General features: G+C 37.7%; 1 protein-coding gene across 2 annotated transcripts in view; it reads right to left on the reverse strand.

Annotated features, from left to right (window-relative positions):
• Positions 1-1,444: 1,444 nt before the first annotated feature.
• Positions 1,445-17,708, reverse strand: part of LOC107786631 (protein PTST homolog 3, chloroplastic) — a 30,553-nt gene continuing 14,289 nt past the window's right edge. For both annotated transcript variants that reach the window (XM_075230386.1, XM_075230390.1), the window contains exons 3-13: positions 7,887-8,023; positions 7,588-7,797; positions 6,618-6,831; positions 6,169-6,232; positions 6,028-6,078; positions 5,836-5,889; positions 5,262-5,381; positions 4,770-4,936; positions 3,883-3,934; positions 2,635-2,768; positions 1,445-1,873 (exon numbers count right to left, since the gene is read on the reverse strand). In XM_075230386.1, coding sequence (XP_075086487.1) covers positions 2,670-2,768; positions 3,883-3,934; positions 4,770-4,936; positions 5,262-5,381; positions 5,836-5,889; positions 6,028-6,078; positions 6,169-6,232; positions 6,618-6,831; positions 7,588-7,797; positions 7,887-8,023 — 1,168 coding nt within the window. In that variant the 3' untranslated portion in view covers positions 1,445-1,873; positions 2,635-2,669. The remainder of the gene's footprint in view (positions 1,874-2,634; positions 2,769-3,882; positions 3,935-4,769; positions 4,937-5,261; positions 5,382-5,835; positions 5,890-6,027; positions 6,079-6,168; positions 6,233-6,617; positions 6,832-7,587; positions 7,798-7,886; positions 8,024-17,708) is intronic.

The following is a 17,708-nucleotide window of genomic DNA, read 5'->3' on the forward strand; positions in this document are numbered from 1 at the left end:
AATGACCTAATGAACAATTGACCTCACTTCACCATGACGTTCCTCATTTTTTTATCGTTTTAGGGCCATAAAATTGGAATTTAGCACGATTTCCAAATTTTCGTGTGTTATAGTCCACGCCATCTGCACGAATTCGGGCAACGGGCTCAGAATCCCCTAAAATTTTATGGGACCATAAAAATGACCTAATGAACAATAGCAATCGCTTTGCCTTGATTGTTCCTCGTGTTTTTGGCGTTTAGGCCATAAAATAGGAATTCAACATCATTTCCAAATTTTCGTATGCTATAGTCCATGTCATCTGCATGAATTCGAGCGATCGGCTCTGAAGCGCCTAAAATTTTGTTGGACCATCGAAAATGATCTAACGAACAATAGTCATCGTTTCGCCATGACCGTTCCTTATTTTTTCGCATTTTAGGGCCATAAAACAAAAATTTAGTAGGATTTTAAAAATTTTCATGTGCTATAGTCCACGCCATCTGCATGAATTCGACCGACCGGCTCCGAATCCCCTAAAATTTTGCGGGATCATCAAAAATGACCTAATGGATAATAGTCATCTCTTCGCCATGACTGTGCCTCGTTTTTGGCATTTTAGGGCCATAAAACTGGAATTCAACATGATTTTCAAATTTTCGTGTGCTATATTTTACGACATCTGCATGAATTTGGCGACCGGCTCCGAATCCCCTAAAATTTTACGGGGCCATAAAAAATGACCTAATGAATCATAGTCATCGTTTCGCCATGACTGTTCCTCGACTTTTGACGTTTTAGGGCCATACAATAAGAATTCAGCAAGATTTCCAAATTTCCATGCGATGCGGTCCACGTCATCTGCATGAAGGCTCCGAATTTCCTAAATTTTGCGGGACCATAATGAACACTCCACCCAAAAAAAGAATTAAGCATCATCAATGAATGTGATGACATGATTGAGATTCCTTCATTTAATTAGTTACCTCAAGATTGAGCGCTTTGAATGAAAAATGTTTCAAGTCGCTCTGGCGACAGCCAATATAGAAAATGAAAAACTTCTCATAAAGAGTGTTTTACTTTTCTCAATGGAGCTATCTGATGTGGATCGAATTAGTCAAAGTCAATGAGTTTTGAATACCAAATGATTTAAAAAAAGATTAACTACTTAATCAACTATTATCATATATGACTAACAGTTATGCTCCAAAAAATTAACTCTAAAAGAAAGAAAAGAAAAAACGACATATAACACAAGATGATGGACCAAGTTTCAAGGCAAAAATTTTAGACTTAGACTCTAGAATTGAGGATTCAAGACGCACTGATTAATTCCTAAATAGAAGCCGTTTAGAGTAGCTGTGTGGTGTCATTTCTACCATTTTTAGCTACCTGTCCCTCATTCATGTTTGCTTCCAACCTCTAGTTTAATGTGGAATCCCAGGCACAATTTGGTTTTGCAATCTTTGAACAAAAAAATTGCTGAATACTAGTTCTGTTAATGTTTAAAATTAACAAAAAAAAATGTGAACATAGGAGGCATGCAAAGATTTCACTACTGTACAATCAATGATGATAATTTGTAGGTAAATATCCTCCTATACAGTTCCATTCGCAGGCAACTATATAAAAAATCATCCTACTGGGCTACATTTTGCTGCCCCTGGCTCAACTTTGTGCATATAAGAACTCTACAGGCAAAAACTAGACATTTTCAACAGCAGCTGTTGAGTTGTGCAAGTAGTCCACTTCCCCGGTCTTCAAATGGGTTGAGGCGTTTACAAGTAGAAGAAGCCCGTGACCTTCAAGTTGCATGGATCAGCTCATTGATTTGCAACAACATAAATGCAACATGATCCGTGGACTGCATAATCTTCCTGCTGATGGCCATCGTCTACAGGGAAGAGGTGTGCCACGTTTAGGGGGAGGGTGGGGCGATAAGATGTTAGCAAATGTTAGGAAGAAGTCTAAGAAAATCGAAGCTTATACAAATTAAAAGAGCGAGGATATCTTAACTGCCACTAGTATTTCTAATTATATTTACTAAAACAAATATGTCACAGCAAATTGTAGTCAAGAATTGGTTACTGAGATAGGTGTTGGCATGTTATCATCTGAATAAGAAAGCGAAAAGATTCTGTAAATTGGTTAGGCAATTAGGACACCAAGTATAATTCATCGAAATAAAAAGGATAGCTTTAACTGCATCATTAAGCATCCTGAATTTTAAAAAATAAGGAGAAATTAAGCCCAATATCAACCTCAACTTACACAATTAGCGAGTAAATAATAATCTACTATGGTAAATGATGGCTTGACAAAGTTACTTAACAAACTCAAGCAACTGACACAATTATCAATTTGAGCAAGGGCTCCTATCCCTGATCAAACAGTTAGCAAACAATGCCCACAATGAAGGATTTAAGAAATCCTAGGCCTATAGCTAAGTTCTTTTTGTTATGATCTTCAAGAGCCGAGCAATAAGAAAGATGCCACAAATATACTGACAACCGTAATACCACCAATTTCCAAAGATAGAAATAGAGACAGTGGCATTCCGACCGGGTGAGGGAGGGGAGGGTTGTAAACAAAGACAAACAAAGAAACGGAATGTTGGCTCTAACTGATAATTGTTGGAAGAAACTACTAAGGTACCTCTGTATGTGCATGTGGGAATGCAATAGCCCAACTCATCTATCAACACGTAGTACATTATTTTGTATTGCACCTCTTGTAACAGACTCCATTTGGGGATCAGTTGTCCAGTGGCCATCAACAACGAATTTTATCTGTAGGAAATAAAGTCGTTGAACAATGTAAGACACAATCAAACATCTATAAAGCAGGAGAACAGAAAAGCTGTAATTGAATAATAATGGTAGAAACTTATCAGAGAACTAAACTTGCTTGCTCGTTGTAGGACGTTCTAAATTAAGAAGTCCTTGCTTAAGTGAGATTGTCAGACTATTAAAAGTTGAGGAGTAATGAAATTTGATTTTTCTGGAGTAAATGGGAAGATTCATTCCAGAACCATTATAGCAGTAAACTTCTTCCTAAAATCAAAATCAGTAAGCACAATGGCTGCACTTTAATCATAGAACTATGATGTCAGAAATGGGCAAAGAATTTAGTGGACCCCTTCAATTGACTCTGAGAAGTCAGTCTCTTTTCTTCCATCTATTTCCTTCGTTCATTTTCATTGCCCTTTTCTCTTTGTACATGCGTGTGTCTGTCGAGGTGGGAAAGGAGAATTTCAATAGTATTTTGGTTTGTGGATTTCACCTCAATGACAATCTGAAAATAGATTCAATGATCCTACTCCAAACATTGCAAACTGGAGCATACCACCCCTGGATCTCTGTTTGTTTTAGGACTTAAAATAAACTGGATACACTTCTAATGATTGTTTTTTGCTTCCGACTTAATAGTTTGAATATTCATATATTTCACTGACTATGTAAAATCTAACCAAGTAACATCATTTTCTTTCTTCTAGCAACTGATTGAGCATATCGAAGACAAAAATCATACCACAGAAACAAGTGCTGAATCTAATTTATTACTGTAAGAAAAATACAACGTTTATTTTATCAACACATTCTATGAATAAAACTCCATTGTGGTTATTAGTTTTACTCAACCTCAATTCTCGAATTCACTTGCCTGCACCCCTCCTGACTGCAAAGTTATGAATATGACTCGGCGAAGAATACCAACAAATGAGCTTAGAGTTTAAGATCTTCTAAAGATCAACTAATAATCACCTAATAGATTGTCTATAGACAACAAATGCATGACAAGCAGAAGCGAAGTTACTTATTCCAAGTACAACTATGAGGAGAGAAATGACTGCGCAGCCAGCTTTTATTGCTTTTAGCATATTGTAGTTTGTAGATAATGTACCTCATATATCCCTGGATACAGCCATAACACGGTTTTCCATAGTCGAGGTTTCCTGGAAAGAATCCTTTATCATGTTATTCATCATATTACAGTAGCAGTAACAAAGGAGGTTGAGGTCAATATCTAAACAGACTAACTATCACACAGAGGATTGTCCATAGATCTCTGCTTCTGCATTTACATATTTAAATTACTATTGTAAACAAATGAAAATACATGAAGACTCAAAAAATAAGAAATAATTCGAGTCTATCAGGAACCGAGAAGCCAAGTACAAATTAGCTATGTTGCTTGGACTCTCTGAAAATATTGCCGGGTGCGTGCCGGATACTCTAAAGTAGTGTATTTTTGGAGGATCGGACACGGGTGCGGCAGCATTTTGGAGAGTCCGCGCAACATAGCAGATTAGCACCCGATAATATTTGTGGACTTGGCAAAATTGGGGTGGGGTGGGGTGGGGTGGGGTTGGGGGGGGGGTGGCAGGCAATTATAATTTGTTTGAAATTTGGCACCTACCCGACCAAAGGACCAAGGAAAACAACATGATGTTTGACATGAGACACTATTCAAACCCCAACATGATTGAGGGAATAAGCGAGGAAATCATTCCCAACATCTCTTCTTTTCTCATTCTTTACAAAAGCTTTTACCTTATAGCTCTTTGCTAATATTAGACGGCAAAATATCAAGTTCACAAGCCTTCGGCCATGAATATCCTAAGACCAGTGCCAAACTAAGCAATGTGCATAAATAGTCCCAAAATAATTGGAAGAGATGAATAAGAAATAACCTAAATACAATACCGTATCTAAGTCAGAAACTAAATATAATTGACAGTGATACATTAAAAATCACCCAAAAGATGAAGAAATAGACATAATAAAAACCTCATGCCAACGGGATCTATTGTATCTGATGATGTTTGTATATCTTGGTCAATGGGATCTATAATGGTGGATGATGCTTGTAGTTCCATTTTTACTTTATGATGCCACCCGTTGAAGCTGCCAGCCACCTCAACACTTTCCCCATCCGCCCAATACTGAATTTCAACCTAACAGAGATAAATGTACTATATCAATAAGCCATAGCTCCACCAGTAAAAATCAAGATAACACTGCTTCTGCTGTATCAAATACACTACCCTGATCAGCCTAACTCACGCTTCAGCAACAAATTATCATGCTTTTTATTCTTTAAATGATATTAGCTTTAATGAAGCCAACATCTTTGAAAACTTCTGGTAGATATACCTAGTGAAGTTCATAAAACCTTCCGTATGTAGCAATTTCCCAATAATCTTTTATATTATATTTTGGTTGTTGTAGCCAAGAATCTTGAAATCCAATAAGTGTTGATACAAGAAGTTGCTTGAATACCTCCTTCAGTCCTGAAAGGCTATCTTCAGCAGCATTTAGCTCTGCATCTTTTTCCGAAATACGTCTTTGTGCTTCGCTGATTTCTCTTTCAGCTTTGATTTGCAGACTAGACAGTAAACACTGGAAGTAGAAAATTAAGAAAATTACACTTTGCTACTTCATGAAGAACCAATTGTTCATTTGAGTAACATGTTACAATATGCCACAGCAAGTCCAATAGTATCAGCAGCAAGAATAAACTACAGTTCAATTCAGATGCCACAGCAAGTCCAAAAGAAAGAACAGTCAAGTTTCCATTACCCAATGGTCCTTCCCATAGTTTGTTGAATTGTGTTAATTGTGTATAGATGGTGTCATCAAAATGTCAAGTAACAGTTAATACATTACAAGATGTATTGAAGAAACTGAGCATGAGAGTTCATAAGCCAATAGTTATGATGACATAGAAGGATGGCAACTGAGTGGCAACATGTTTGCAATGCAGAAAAATTTATCTTCATTCTCGCCGTCACTTGAAAAAGAAAAATACTCACTACTCCTGAACAATGGGGGGGAGTAAGACGAAAAATTATACCTTTTCCTCTTCAATCTGCTGCTTCAGGTGAGTTAACTCCAGCTCCTTCTGATGCTAAGAACAGCAAAAAACCATTTAAGGCATTGGTCATTCTTATGGAAAAAATATATATAAAAAGCTCTGGACAAAAGGAAAATTGAAGCCGAGTAGGGTAAGCAAAATTTCAACAGTAAATTATCCAAAGAGTGGTACCAGCATGAACTTGAGACGAATAATTTCAGCTTGATTCTCCACTTTTGGGGGCTAACAGATAAAATGTGAAGGCAAAGGAAATTCCAAGTCAAGAGTGGCATCAAATAAAAAGCAAACAATCAGAATGAAGAATTTTAGCACCTCAACATCAGCACTATTTCTCCCTTCAGTCATGGTTAAGTCTTCAGTTGAAAGACTATTATTCCTGCAAAATCAAGGTGCATTCAGATAACAGAACAAGAAGCATCTTTGTTTAATATCTGATGTGTAATCTTAGAACCAGTGAAAAAACATACAATTCACAGACAAGAAGCGGACAGGAAATCTGAACTTTTCAAAGAAGAAAAAGTTATCGGCTTGTTGATTGTGTGGAAAAACATCAAGGTGGATTATTGAATCAGCATGAATGAGACACATAAAGGACTTATATATACTGACTATTTCAAAGCATGACTATATATTGGTAAACACAATAGCAGAAGATGAAGCGATGCCAATGAAGAACCCAAAGATAGTTTACTAAAAGCCCAGTGGAAAATGAAGAACCTATAAGCTCAGATGAAAGCATAAATATTGCAAGAAATGCATACCTCATTCGGAAACTCTGCCCGCTAGGATGTTCAGCATGCTGGGTTGATGGTGGCATGGAATTTCCATTAAATATCTCAGCACCATTATTGTTACAGAGAACAAGATCTTTATGCTCCTTAGGAGTAGTAGATTCTGTTTTTACAACATTCTGCCCTACAACAGATCCCACCATTTGCTCAAAACCTCTTTCATTGAAAATTTCAAAGCTACTATCTGAAAAATCAAGCAGAAACAAAGCAGTTAGATTTACACAAACTCTTTGGATCTCATTTTAGAACCCGACAGATTTACTCAAGCTCACATCACCAGAACTTAACAGTTTATCCAAGGCCTTAGCCAGTGGCAAAGATTAGTAACTGGAAACTAGCATATGAGAACAGCAGATACAGTATGCATCACAACTAATGCTACTAGAGATATAATTATTAGGTGAACGTTTTTATATTTGGCAAGGGGAAGATGTAAGTCTTAATCCGTCAAGGCCCAAGGGTAGCATTTTTGCAGAAAATCAAATAAGAACGCACATGAAACATGAACATACTGATTATGGAAGATATAGGTAAAGATAACTCCCTATCTCATTCTAAGGAGTTAACTTATTATAGTATCATATTTATAGGAGTAGAAGAAAGTTACATAAATAAATAAAGAGTATTTGCAGCTGATTTGATGATTGTCAGAATTTGTGTATAGGTTGGTTCGCTAGGGAAGAACAATGTCGCGTAATAGTTTAAATTGGAGGGAAAGAAATTAGGAGAGCGTTCAAAGGGGTAGAAAACAGTTTTGTACAAATGAGACATGATTATTGTTTTTTACTTAACTTCTGGAGCACCTATGAGGTCCAGTATATATAGGTGACTGGAGAGTGGGGTATGGACGAACATGTATATCTTGTTTCTGTTGAACAAAAAGTAGCAAGTGCACTTTCCATGCAATTAAAGGTAAGTACCCTCGAGTAGCATAACTTACCCTCTACACTATCCAGTTCTCCATTCTGAATAAAATTGGCCACCTTTTCTTCCAAGGAGGAATAGCCTGAAGGTTCTTGATCACTAGAATTTTGCTCATCAGAGTTCAGCATTTTGTCATTGTTTGCATCATTCGTGTACTCATCTACTGCAGACGCTTCATTTGGTAAGGAAACATCATGAGCCATGTCTATCATCTTTCCATCCTGACCTTTTAAATTCGCAGGTTGTCAATCAGAAAAATTCAAAATGGGGTATGCTGTTACAACCTAAAATACACAAGGACCAAGAACTGCTGACCTAACGATTCATCTTCACTTTTTTCAACAAGGCCATCCTCTCCACTGCACTCCTCATAGTTTGGTGGCTTGGAAGTTGAGAGAAGCTCCTTGAGAAGTTTATACCCTCTTCTTCTAACAATGTTAGCGAGGTCTTGCCTGTAGAATGTATGAGAAAACCACATAGCTAAAGCTTAAACTTGTTTCTTGACCTCTGTGTGTGTGTGTGTGTGTGAGAGAGAGAGAGAGAGAGACTAAAAAGAAGTACGGAACAGCAAATAGCTTGCTTGATGAAGTGTAACTCTCATTATTTTTATTCTAGTTATTCAAGTAATGCGTTTATTCCATAGTCATAACTTCACCTGTTATTTCTTGTATAATAATCCAGGATCTAATGCACCAAACCATTAGCATGCTTGGCCCATATTCTTCCTGCAGAAATGTCCCTAAAAATCCGGTTCTTAAAAACTTAAAACCCCAAAAAAATTAAGTGTTTACACTTTAGCAGAAGTTTTTGCAGTAACATTACATTGATGTAAGAAAAATGGTGGTGTTGGGCGACTGTATTAAAGTTCATACAAGTGGAATCAAGCACTAAAGAGACACACGCGAATCGAGCACAAGTTCAAGAAACCACCCCAACCAATGCAGTTTAGAACACAAGTGACTTCCATGTTACAACAAGTATCATTAATATCAACCATCAACTCATTACAAACAAAAGAATGAGTTCCTTCAAATCCATTTATCCTCCAAAAAAGGATAACCGCCACCTCGCACTGCATGGAAAATTGCCAAACTGGCCAGCTGGAAACTCAAGACTAAATAAACCAACTGAGTCTATGATTGCTGGGTTTTTAGAAATGGAGTTTATAGGAAGATTACCTGATCCGCCAGGAATCAGCACTGCATTGACTGCCGTGTGCTAAAGATTATTGTTACTATTAGAACAAAAACCAATGTGCTAAAGATTATTGTTACTAACCAAGGAACTTAAAACCACTACACAAGCACAACTACTTACTGGTTATGGATGATAGTATCTCCGTTTCAAAACCGTACACGAGATTTGCATCTCATAAGACTCTTCCCTTATGTTCATGATGAGAATAATACATAAGAGTCCAAACGACTCAATGATGAAAATGTTCTCATTATGAACTCAGTAGGGCTACTACTTTTACAAGAAATCTCTAGCCAACCTTGCAGTATCTTCCATCAGAACCCCAAATCGGCAATTAATATGTCCTTTATACTTTGCTAGAAATGGCCGAACACTAAAAAATAGGTGGAAAACCAGCTTAAGCTAATTGTACACTTGTACTTCTAAGTTCGTTAATTCACACAGGCAGGGCTATTGAGGTGCGTGCTTCGCAAGTTTGTTAGTCTCTTCACACACGTGCAAGAGATTCTTTCTTAACACCAAGCCTATTGGAACTCCAATCAAATAGTTGAGATAAGTTGTTTGCACTTTGTCAAGTTCCCTTTGTTAGAACAGAGAGGTCCATATCCAAGAGACGAACAACAAAGAAAAATGAAAATAGAAGGCAATATAAAGAATCAACAACACGCATACATTCTCATAACGACCTATGGATGCACTACAGCTCTTACATGTACATTTCTATGTCCTCTCTTTGCCTCAATTCAGTTTATTTCTTAAAAGGAGTTATTAACTTAAGTATTGGGAGTTGATCTCCGCCTTCTGCATTTTCTCGGATTTTTTTTATCAATCTCCTCCATTTTCTCGGAATTGTAACTTATAATCTTCCTGTTTCCTCTTTCCTTGCAAACGACTAAACCGAAAGTTAGAGGCTTACAAGAAGCAGTTGTCTAGTAAAATCTTCAATTTGAAGCACATACTCTAGCACTGATTACATACTCTATTACCACAACAACAACAACCCAGTAATTACATACTCTATTACACCAGCTTATATTCAACTAAAACCAAGTTTAACTATTTGACACTCTTCCTCGAGTGAGTGCATGTCACACCCCTTTTTAACCCCAAAAAGAATATATTTTATGGATTGTGGGTTAAAGAGTTTTTCCGATTGAAGTGACAATTTTGAAATAGGGATTATTTTATTGTTCAGAGTCGCCACTTGGAATTGATTTTTTTTTTCCGGTGTTCCAAGTCACCTTTTATTTGAATCCCTAGTCAAATGAAGGTTCGACTCTATTTTTATCGGTCTGCGAAAACAAAGTTCGGGTAAGGAATTCTGTTGATCGGGGAGAAGGTTTAAGGCATTCCCCGAGCCCCGTGGTTCTAGCACGGTCGCTTTATTGACTTAAACTTGGCTTGAATTAATTTTGGACAAACTGTGATTTATAAGATTTTCATGTTTTTTCCTATGTCTGCTCTTATTGCTTGATTATTAAAATTATTAAAGAATGACTTGGATAATATTAAATGGTCCTAACCGCACCACGCAAGCGAATGTGTGACCGAGACGAAAACAATTATAGCGCGCCTAATGTTTGTCTGCAGCTTAAATTAATTACTAAGTTACATAGGTAATTAAGCTACATAATTTAGAAGGAAATATGACAAATTGAAAATTATTTGAAAAGCTGATAATTGAAAATTTGGACCAGCTTTGTTTATTGGGTTTAAAATGGCATTGGGCCACTTTCTTTGTTATTGGGGATGTTGGGCCAATTTTGGTGCATTTACACTGCTGACCCATTTTGGACAACTTTAGCATTGGGTCAGCCCTTAATTTGTCGTAGTTGGGCCTGCAGAAACTTAGGTTTTGGCCCAGGATACTTTGAAATTGAGGTTTGCATAGGCAGCCACCTGAAGGCTATTGACCCAACCAATTTTACTATAGCCATTTCTACCAAGTCATGATTGCATAAACAACCACTTTATTAAACAGCCACTTTTATCTTAATTAAGATCTAAATCAGAGTGGCAGGCCAAAAATCCAGCACTAATCAATTTTCAATACTTTAAACATAAAGCATTCAAAACTACCCTCTATAAACATACCAAAAAAAAATAGTTTCAACTACCCATATAAAAGAAAGTTAATGTTAACTGACTTCTAGCACGTTTCGAGAGTCAATCACAATCTGAAAGTATATGCAATACAAAGTAAAAAAAAAAATACCTGGATCACAGAATTGTAAAAATACAGCCGTAGAATGAGCAAGAATAGCAGCAAAAAACAACAACAGAAATGGCTTTAAGACAACCCAGAAAACCAACAAAGATGCTTGAAACTAATGGCTAAACAACTTCACAAATTGCCTGAAGAATCTTTCTATTTTTCTCAAAGGTTTTGCACTCTAAGAGACACTCACAAAGCTCACAATTTTCACCTACTAAAGATGATTTTATTGAAATTTTTCTCTCAAAATTCTCTCATTTTTTTAGTCAATAGAGATCCCCTGCTACTCTAAAGATGTACTCCCTCCGTTTCAATTTATGTGAACCCATTTGACTGGGCACGAAGTTTAAGAAAGAGAGAAACTTTTGAACTTGTGGTGTAAAATGAGGCACGTATATGTTGTGTGCTATAAATCATTACATAAAGGTAAATTATTTCCAAATAAGAAAAGAGATCATTCTTTTTGGCACGGACTAAAAAGGAAATAGGTTCACATATTGAAACGGAGGGAGTATGTTTTTATAGGAGAAAAACCATGCAGTTCATGATTAAAAATCTGTCCTTTTTTTTGACATATTTTTCAACAAAATCTGCTCTAAAATTCAAAAGGCAAGACTTTCTAGTTCAATTGTCCAAAAGAGAATATTTCAAACAAAATCTGTTCTTCACTATTCAAAGACAGACTTTTGTTCAAAAACTGTCCAAAAGTATATATTTTCTTACCAAACAATTGACTTTTGAGTTTTGTACTCAAAAAGTCTCTGAAGCAGTAAATAAGAAACCAAACAAGTACCCCGTACTCTCAAGTATTCATTCATTACCTCATCTTTCATCAATACAAAACCATTCTACTACTTCAACAAGTGCAAAAACAGAAAATTTAGCATTTCAAACTTCAAAAACTAATGCTAAAATAATTAATCAGAGACAATAAAAATCTGAAAAATAAAAATAAAATAAATAAATAATCAGCCATGAAAAAAGAATAGGATTTTTACCATTTTACAATTCAAGTGGCCGAAACAATGGTGGTATGCCAACTCGGTAGAACTTTGAACTTCGAGCACGATTTTCTTATTGATAAATCGTGACCGCAAACTCCGGTGAGCCGAAGATCAATCACGATATCATCAACAACAAAGTCGTGTTTCGAGTTCAAGACTAGCCTAAGCAGAGGCGAGGTAGTGATGGCGGCAGTACCGCGGCCGTGGCGGCAGCAATGGTGTTCTTGGGGTGAAGTTGACATCAATGGGTAGGTCTTGAGGAGCTCTATCCGTTGATATAGGTATTGCGAGGTGGTAGTTGCCGGAGCTTCAAGAATTAGGGAAAGAAGTGGCGGCTAAAGTTTCCTAGATCTAAATTTCAAGGAGTTTGAGAGGGTTTTGAAGGATTTGGTTTGGAGATATGGAAAGAGGAGGTTGTAGAAATTACATGGTATGAATTTGGGAGTGTTTGGAGGTGGTCTGCCGCCGGTGGGCGTTTTTCGACGGCGGCTAAGGAGAAAGAGAGAGTGAAGAAAGAGAGATGAGAGAGGAAGGAGAAAAGAAATATGGGTGGAAATGGAGGCAATTTTTAGATTTTTGAGGTTTTAAATACCTAGGCAGATAGTAAATGGGCTTCATTTAGTGAAACGGCGTAGTTTTATTATGAAACTACGTCGTTTTGATCCGGGTCTTGGCAAGCCAACAATTGGACTGGGTCGGCCAAATTAGGCTCAAAAATTGGGCCTGATTTGTGCATAACTCAACTGAAAAATGGCATTAATCCAAACCTTTAAACCCCTTAATAAAATAATTAATAATCTAATGCTAAAGTCTATAAACACACACAATAAACCTAAAAACAATGTAATGTAGTAGAAATAGAAAGAGCAAAAATTAAATATTTACAGCTTTTCGTGCCTCTGCACTTCACCTCCTTTCGGTGTTCACTTGGAATGTGCCTCCGTACTTGCACCCTCTGGTGCCTAACTTTGTAGTGACACACACTAGTCGACCACACCATGACCCTCACGGCCTTCATATCGTCCGAAGCTCTTTCCTCACTACTAAGCACATTATAGTACTCCTTGGCGCGGCTCCCACAATTCAACAACTCGCGTAGCCCTTGCTCCCGTGGCTCAACAGCCCACAAAGCTCTTTCGCGCCTCTGGAAAGGAGTCATTGTGTAAGGTTTTGCTTGATAAAATGGCTCAAAACTCAGGATGGATGACAAGGGACTCTACAATCACTCTGGTAGTTCACTCAGTAGCCCTAAACCCAAACAACTCCATGGTTGAGAACATGGCTACTGTGATGACGCAATTGAGTATCCTCACTAAAAAGATTGATGAGTCGGGCCAAAAGCAAGTGCACATAAGGCTATATAAGGAGAGGATGAAGATGATGCATGACAAAAATATTCTTGAGCAAAATTTAAACCTGGAGAAGTGGTATTGCTATACAATTCGAGATTGAAGTTGTTTCCGAGTAAGTTGAAGTCTAGAATGGTCGGGACCATTCAGAGTAGTGCAGGTGCTATCAAATGGAGCTGCAGAAATTGAGTCCGAGGATGGGACGGATAGGTTTAGAGTGAATGGACAAAGGTTGAAACACTACCTTGGAATGAGTGACGGAAAAGGAGAGAAAGATGTGATACAATTGAACGAACCTCAATATGTAAGTGAAGTATAATACGGAAAGTCTGCGTCGTGTCGCGACGTTAAATCAAGCGCTTGTTGGGAGGCAACCCAATTTTCTTGTTTTCGTCTAGTTGTCATTTAGTCACAAAAAAAACGAACGTGGGGAGGCAGCGAAGCGAAGCTAGTTTCACGAGACCGAGACCAAGAATGTTGAGGAGAAAACTGTTGGGGACAGCGAAGTTTTTCGCTTTGCGAGACTGGGACCAAAAGAGAAAGAAAAAGAGAAGAGGGGACAGCGAAGTGCCCAACACTTCGCGAGACCGAGACCGGGCATAGCTGAACCAGGTAAAGGGGCACGTCTCCAGGTCGCGCATCGGTCCTAGCGCGACCCCAGGTATTTTCTTTATTTTTTATTTTTTTTTCTATTTTTCTATTTTCTAGTTAGTTTATAAAATAAAATAAAAACTCTCATGTTTCCCTAGGTCATGACACTATTGGCAAATTGAACCAAATAAAACTTAACAAAAGTTGTGCACATAAAGTGTTCGATGAATTGCCCGAATGAATTTTTTTGGTGACGTTTAGTTAAGTCTGAGTAGCTAACATACCTCTATTGGCAATACGAACATATCTTAAGTGTGGAGTGGTCGTTAGGTGTCTTATGAACTTCAATTGTATCTGCGGCCAACTTAGGCATGACCGAGGTGTTGCCTTACCCACATGTTGAATTGTGCTAATTAACATGAAATAACTATCAAGTTACAGACTGATGCAGAGGGGCTCCAGACATTTGATTTGAGTGCTACTGATGGCACTATTGCAGAGGAGCCAGGGCTAGCCGCTGTGACCGAGGGTCAATGCCGGTCCTCATCACGACCCGAGTGATTTTGAGGGAGTTTCTGACACCCGCTCTACTTTTGATCTTGCTTATTTGTATTTTTGTGATATTGTGCAACTGAGGACAGTGCACATTCTTTAGTGTGGGCCTGTGGGGTGGAGTGTCAGACTTTAATTTTTGTGGCATGTGCTTAATTGCTAGCGATACATCTTGAACTGCATGATCACTCTTATAGCCATTGTAATTGTATAATTGTAGTAATTTTTTTTGTAGTGGCTTAATCCCGGGTTTTCTTTAAACCACGGTTCTTTCACAAGGATGCCATTTTCTTGAACCGGGTATTTTTAGGTAGATCTTTGTTTTCATACTTTGTAAAGAATTATGGATTTTTCCCGACGATGGATTACCTAGACAGTTTTCTTGAGGGACTAAAGTCTAAAGAAAAATACAAGAAAAAAATTTTTGTTTCCCTTTCATTTTGTTTTCTAGTTGAACTGACAATGGAATTGGAAGGAGCTTGAGTAATTTGTGCTTTTGACATGTTTTATATCGAGGCTTAGGTCTGGAGCATTTGAACTAAGTACTTACTTCATGATCTCTATAATTACATGCCTTGACAATATGTGTGGCTTTCTTTAACACTGAGGCTCATCTCTAGACTCTTGTGATTAATTTCTGTGTGCTGAAAGTTTATGATGATTGTGCTAGTTGCTTTAACTCGAGTGTCAGGTCCGAGCCGTCCTAAGTGAGTCATGTGCATTGTGTGAGATGAGACTTTAGTGTACTCTGTGCAATCCTTGTGAGTCTAGAACTTACCCCGTGTGTGAGTCGAAGCGAAATGATTAAGTCTTGTAAGTTTGGGAAGTGATATAGGTTTTCTTTGATTGACCATTTAGCCTATTTGCCTACCAATGCTAATATTATCCATACTCACCCCTTTTGAGCCTATAGACCTTTTCTTTGGCAACCACATTACAAGCTGAATCCCTTTTGTTCTTAATCAAATCTTGTTGGACCTTACTTGCGTAAGCACTTAAGTAGCTAGAAGAGTAAAGAAAGAGAGTGGGTAGCTTTTGAGTGGAACCATAGAAATGCCGAAAAGGTGCACTTGTGTATAAACAAAAAAAAAATACTAGCCAGAAATACCAAATTGAAGAGAGTGAAAAAAAAAAAGAATAACACCTCTCATATCTTTGTCTGGGTTAGCAAGTATCTATATGTTGATGTGCTTAATGAAGAAAGGCCTAAATGTGTATGGTTTCATGGCAAGACATCGAATTGGTCCAGACAAGAAGGTTCTTAAAAGTGAAGTGAAGTGTATTAAAGTGCTTAAGAGGGTTAGTCAGTATTTTCTCAAATATATCCTACTCGTCCCTTAGCCTACATTACAACCTATAAATTCCTACTTGATCCCAGACTTTACGAGCTTAAATTAGTAGAGACTTACACTATGGGAAAGCCTATGGTACTAACGTGGGTGACATAAGAGTTTCTTTGTGAGAGTGAGCGAATTCTTTATATATTTGAGTCCTTAAACTATACTTGAACTTATATTGAGTGTGTGGACTACTTTCTCTTTGTGGTTTGTTAGTGAGGGCACATGATTTGCAAAGGATTGATAGAGACCTTGATTTTTTAGTTGGCACAAGGAGCGAGTCATAGTGTGGAATGCATTAGAGTCCAATTTTGAGGCGAGAATGTTAGAAAGAGCCGCACGAATATTTTAAATAATCTTGGAATGAGTTTAAAACTTGAGGAAAGGTATGAAGAGTGCATATGCTGGGATCTAAGCGTTGATATAAACCATTGTCATTGGTGTGATGCTTGCGTATGTTTTGAAAGGTGTTTCTTGCCTATGTGCTTACTTTTATGTTGATCGATGACGAGCAAGAGTTTAAGTGTGGAGTGGTGATAAAGGATGAAAAGTGCATGTTTTGAGTGTGTTTGTGTGTTATTTCGTGTGTGAGTTACGTGAGTTCACATCGCTTTTGAAGTGAAAATATGCTCATTATGTGTTTCTTATGTGTAGGGAGGGATAAACTTACGCGGAAAAGGATCAAATGGGAGAAAAATTGGTGAAAAAAGAGCTGAAAAGAAAAGTCATGGACAGCGAAGCGAGGTTCACTTCGCCAGACTGGGACCGGAGCAGAAGAAACCAGGAAAGTCCAAGAAAGCGAAGTGACGGTCACTTCGCCAGACAAGGACCGAGGCAGAAAAATTCAACTTTTCCAATCCGAATCAGGAGAAGCAATTTCGGCTCAACTCAACCTTAAACCATATAAATATGAAAGTTAGCCACGTTTGAAGGGGGAGAAGACTTTGGAGAGGCAAGAACGCGCTTGGAGCAAGGAGAAGGATTCAACTTCACGTTTTTTCTTCTTTCTTCCTAATTTTCCATTGTTATAAATTCTAATCTTGTATTTGTGCAAACAACGTAGCTAAATTCTCATCTAGGGTTTGATGAAACCTATTGAAGGATGATTTTTCCACTGCGTTTAATATAAATTTGCCCTTTGTTTTTCTCTACTTGTTCAACTATATTATTATTGTTGATGGTTTAAGGGCCCTTAATTGACTGTGCCTATTTAGTGTGTACTGCTCTTGAGAGAGTACGCATTTAGGTAGTTGTTGAACAACACCACTCCTAACGTATTTGAGAGATCAATATGGAGGGTTTAAAGGCGGAATTGTGAGCTTTGTGAAATCATGTTTAGTAGGTGAAAATTGTGAGCTTTGCGAGTGTCTCTTAGAGTGCAAAACCTTTGAGAAAAATAGAAAGACCCTTCAGGCAATTTGTGAAGTTGTTTAGCCGCTAGCTTCAAGCATCTTTGTTGGTTTTTTGGGGTTGTCTTAACGCCATTTCTGGTGCTGTTTTTTGCTGCTATTCTTGCTCATTCTACGGCTGTATTTTTACAATTTTGCGATCCAGGTAATTTTTTTACTTTGTATTGCAGATACTTTCAGAAGTAATAAAGATTTGAATTTAGTTTGGATTGTTGAAACATGAATATGTTCAATTTTGTCTAAGAATATATATTATGAAACCATTTTTTACTAGGTGGAAGTACTCTTCGCTCAGGTTGGTTTACGTAACTTAACCCAGGTAGAGCCTTTTCGCCTACGGGGATCCAGCTCATATTTTCGGGTAGAAGTACTCTTCGCTCAGGCTGTTTTACGTAGCTTAACCCAGGTAGAACCTTTCACCTGGGGGGATCCAGATCAGAGTTTCGGGTAGAAGTACTATTCGCTCAGGTTGTTTTACGTAGC

Source organism: Nicotiana tabacum, chromosome 2, assembly GCF_000715075.1.
Source record: "Nicotiana tabacum cultivar K326 chromosome 2, ASM71507v2, whole genome shotgun sequence".
Taxonomy (NCBI): domain Eukaryota; kingdom Viridiplantae; phylum Streptophyta; class Magnoliopsida; order Solanales; family Solanaceae; genus Nicotiana; species Nicotiana tabacum.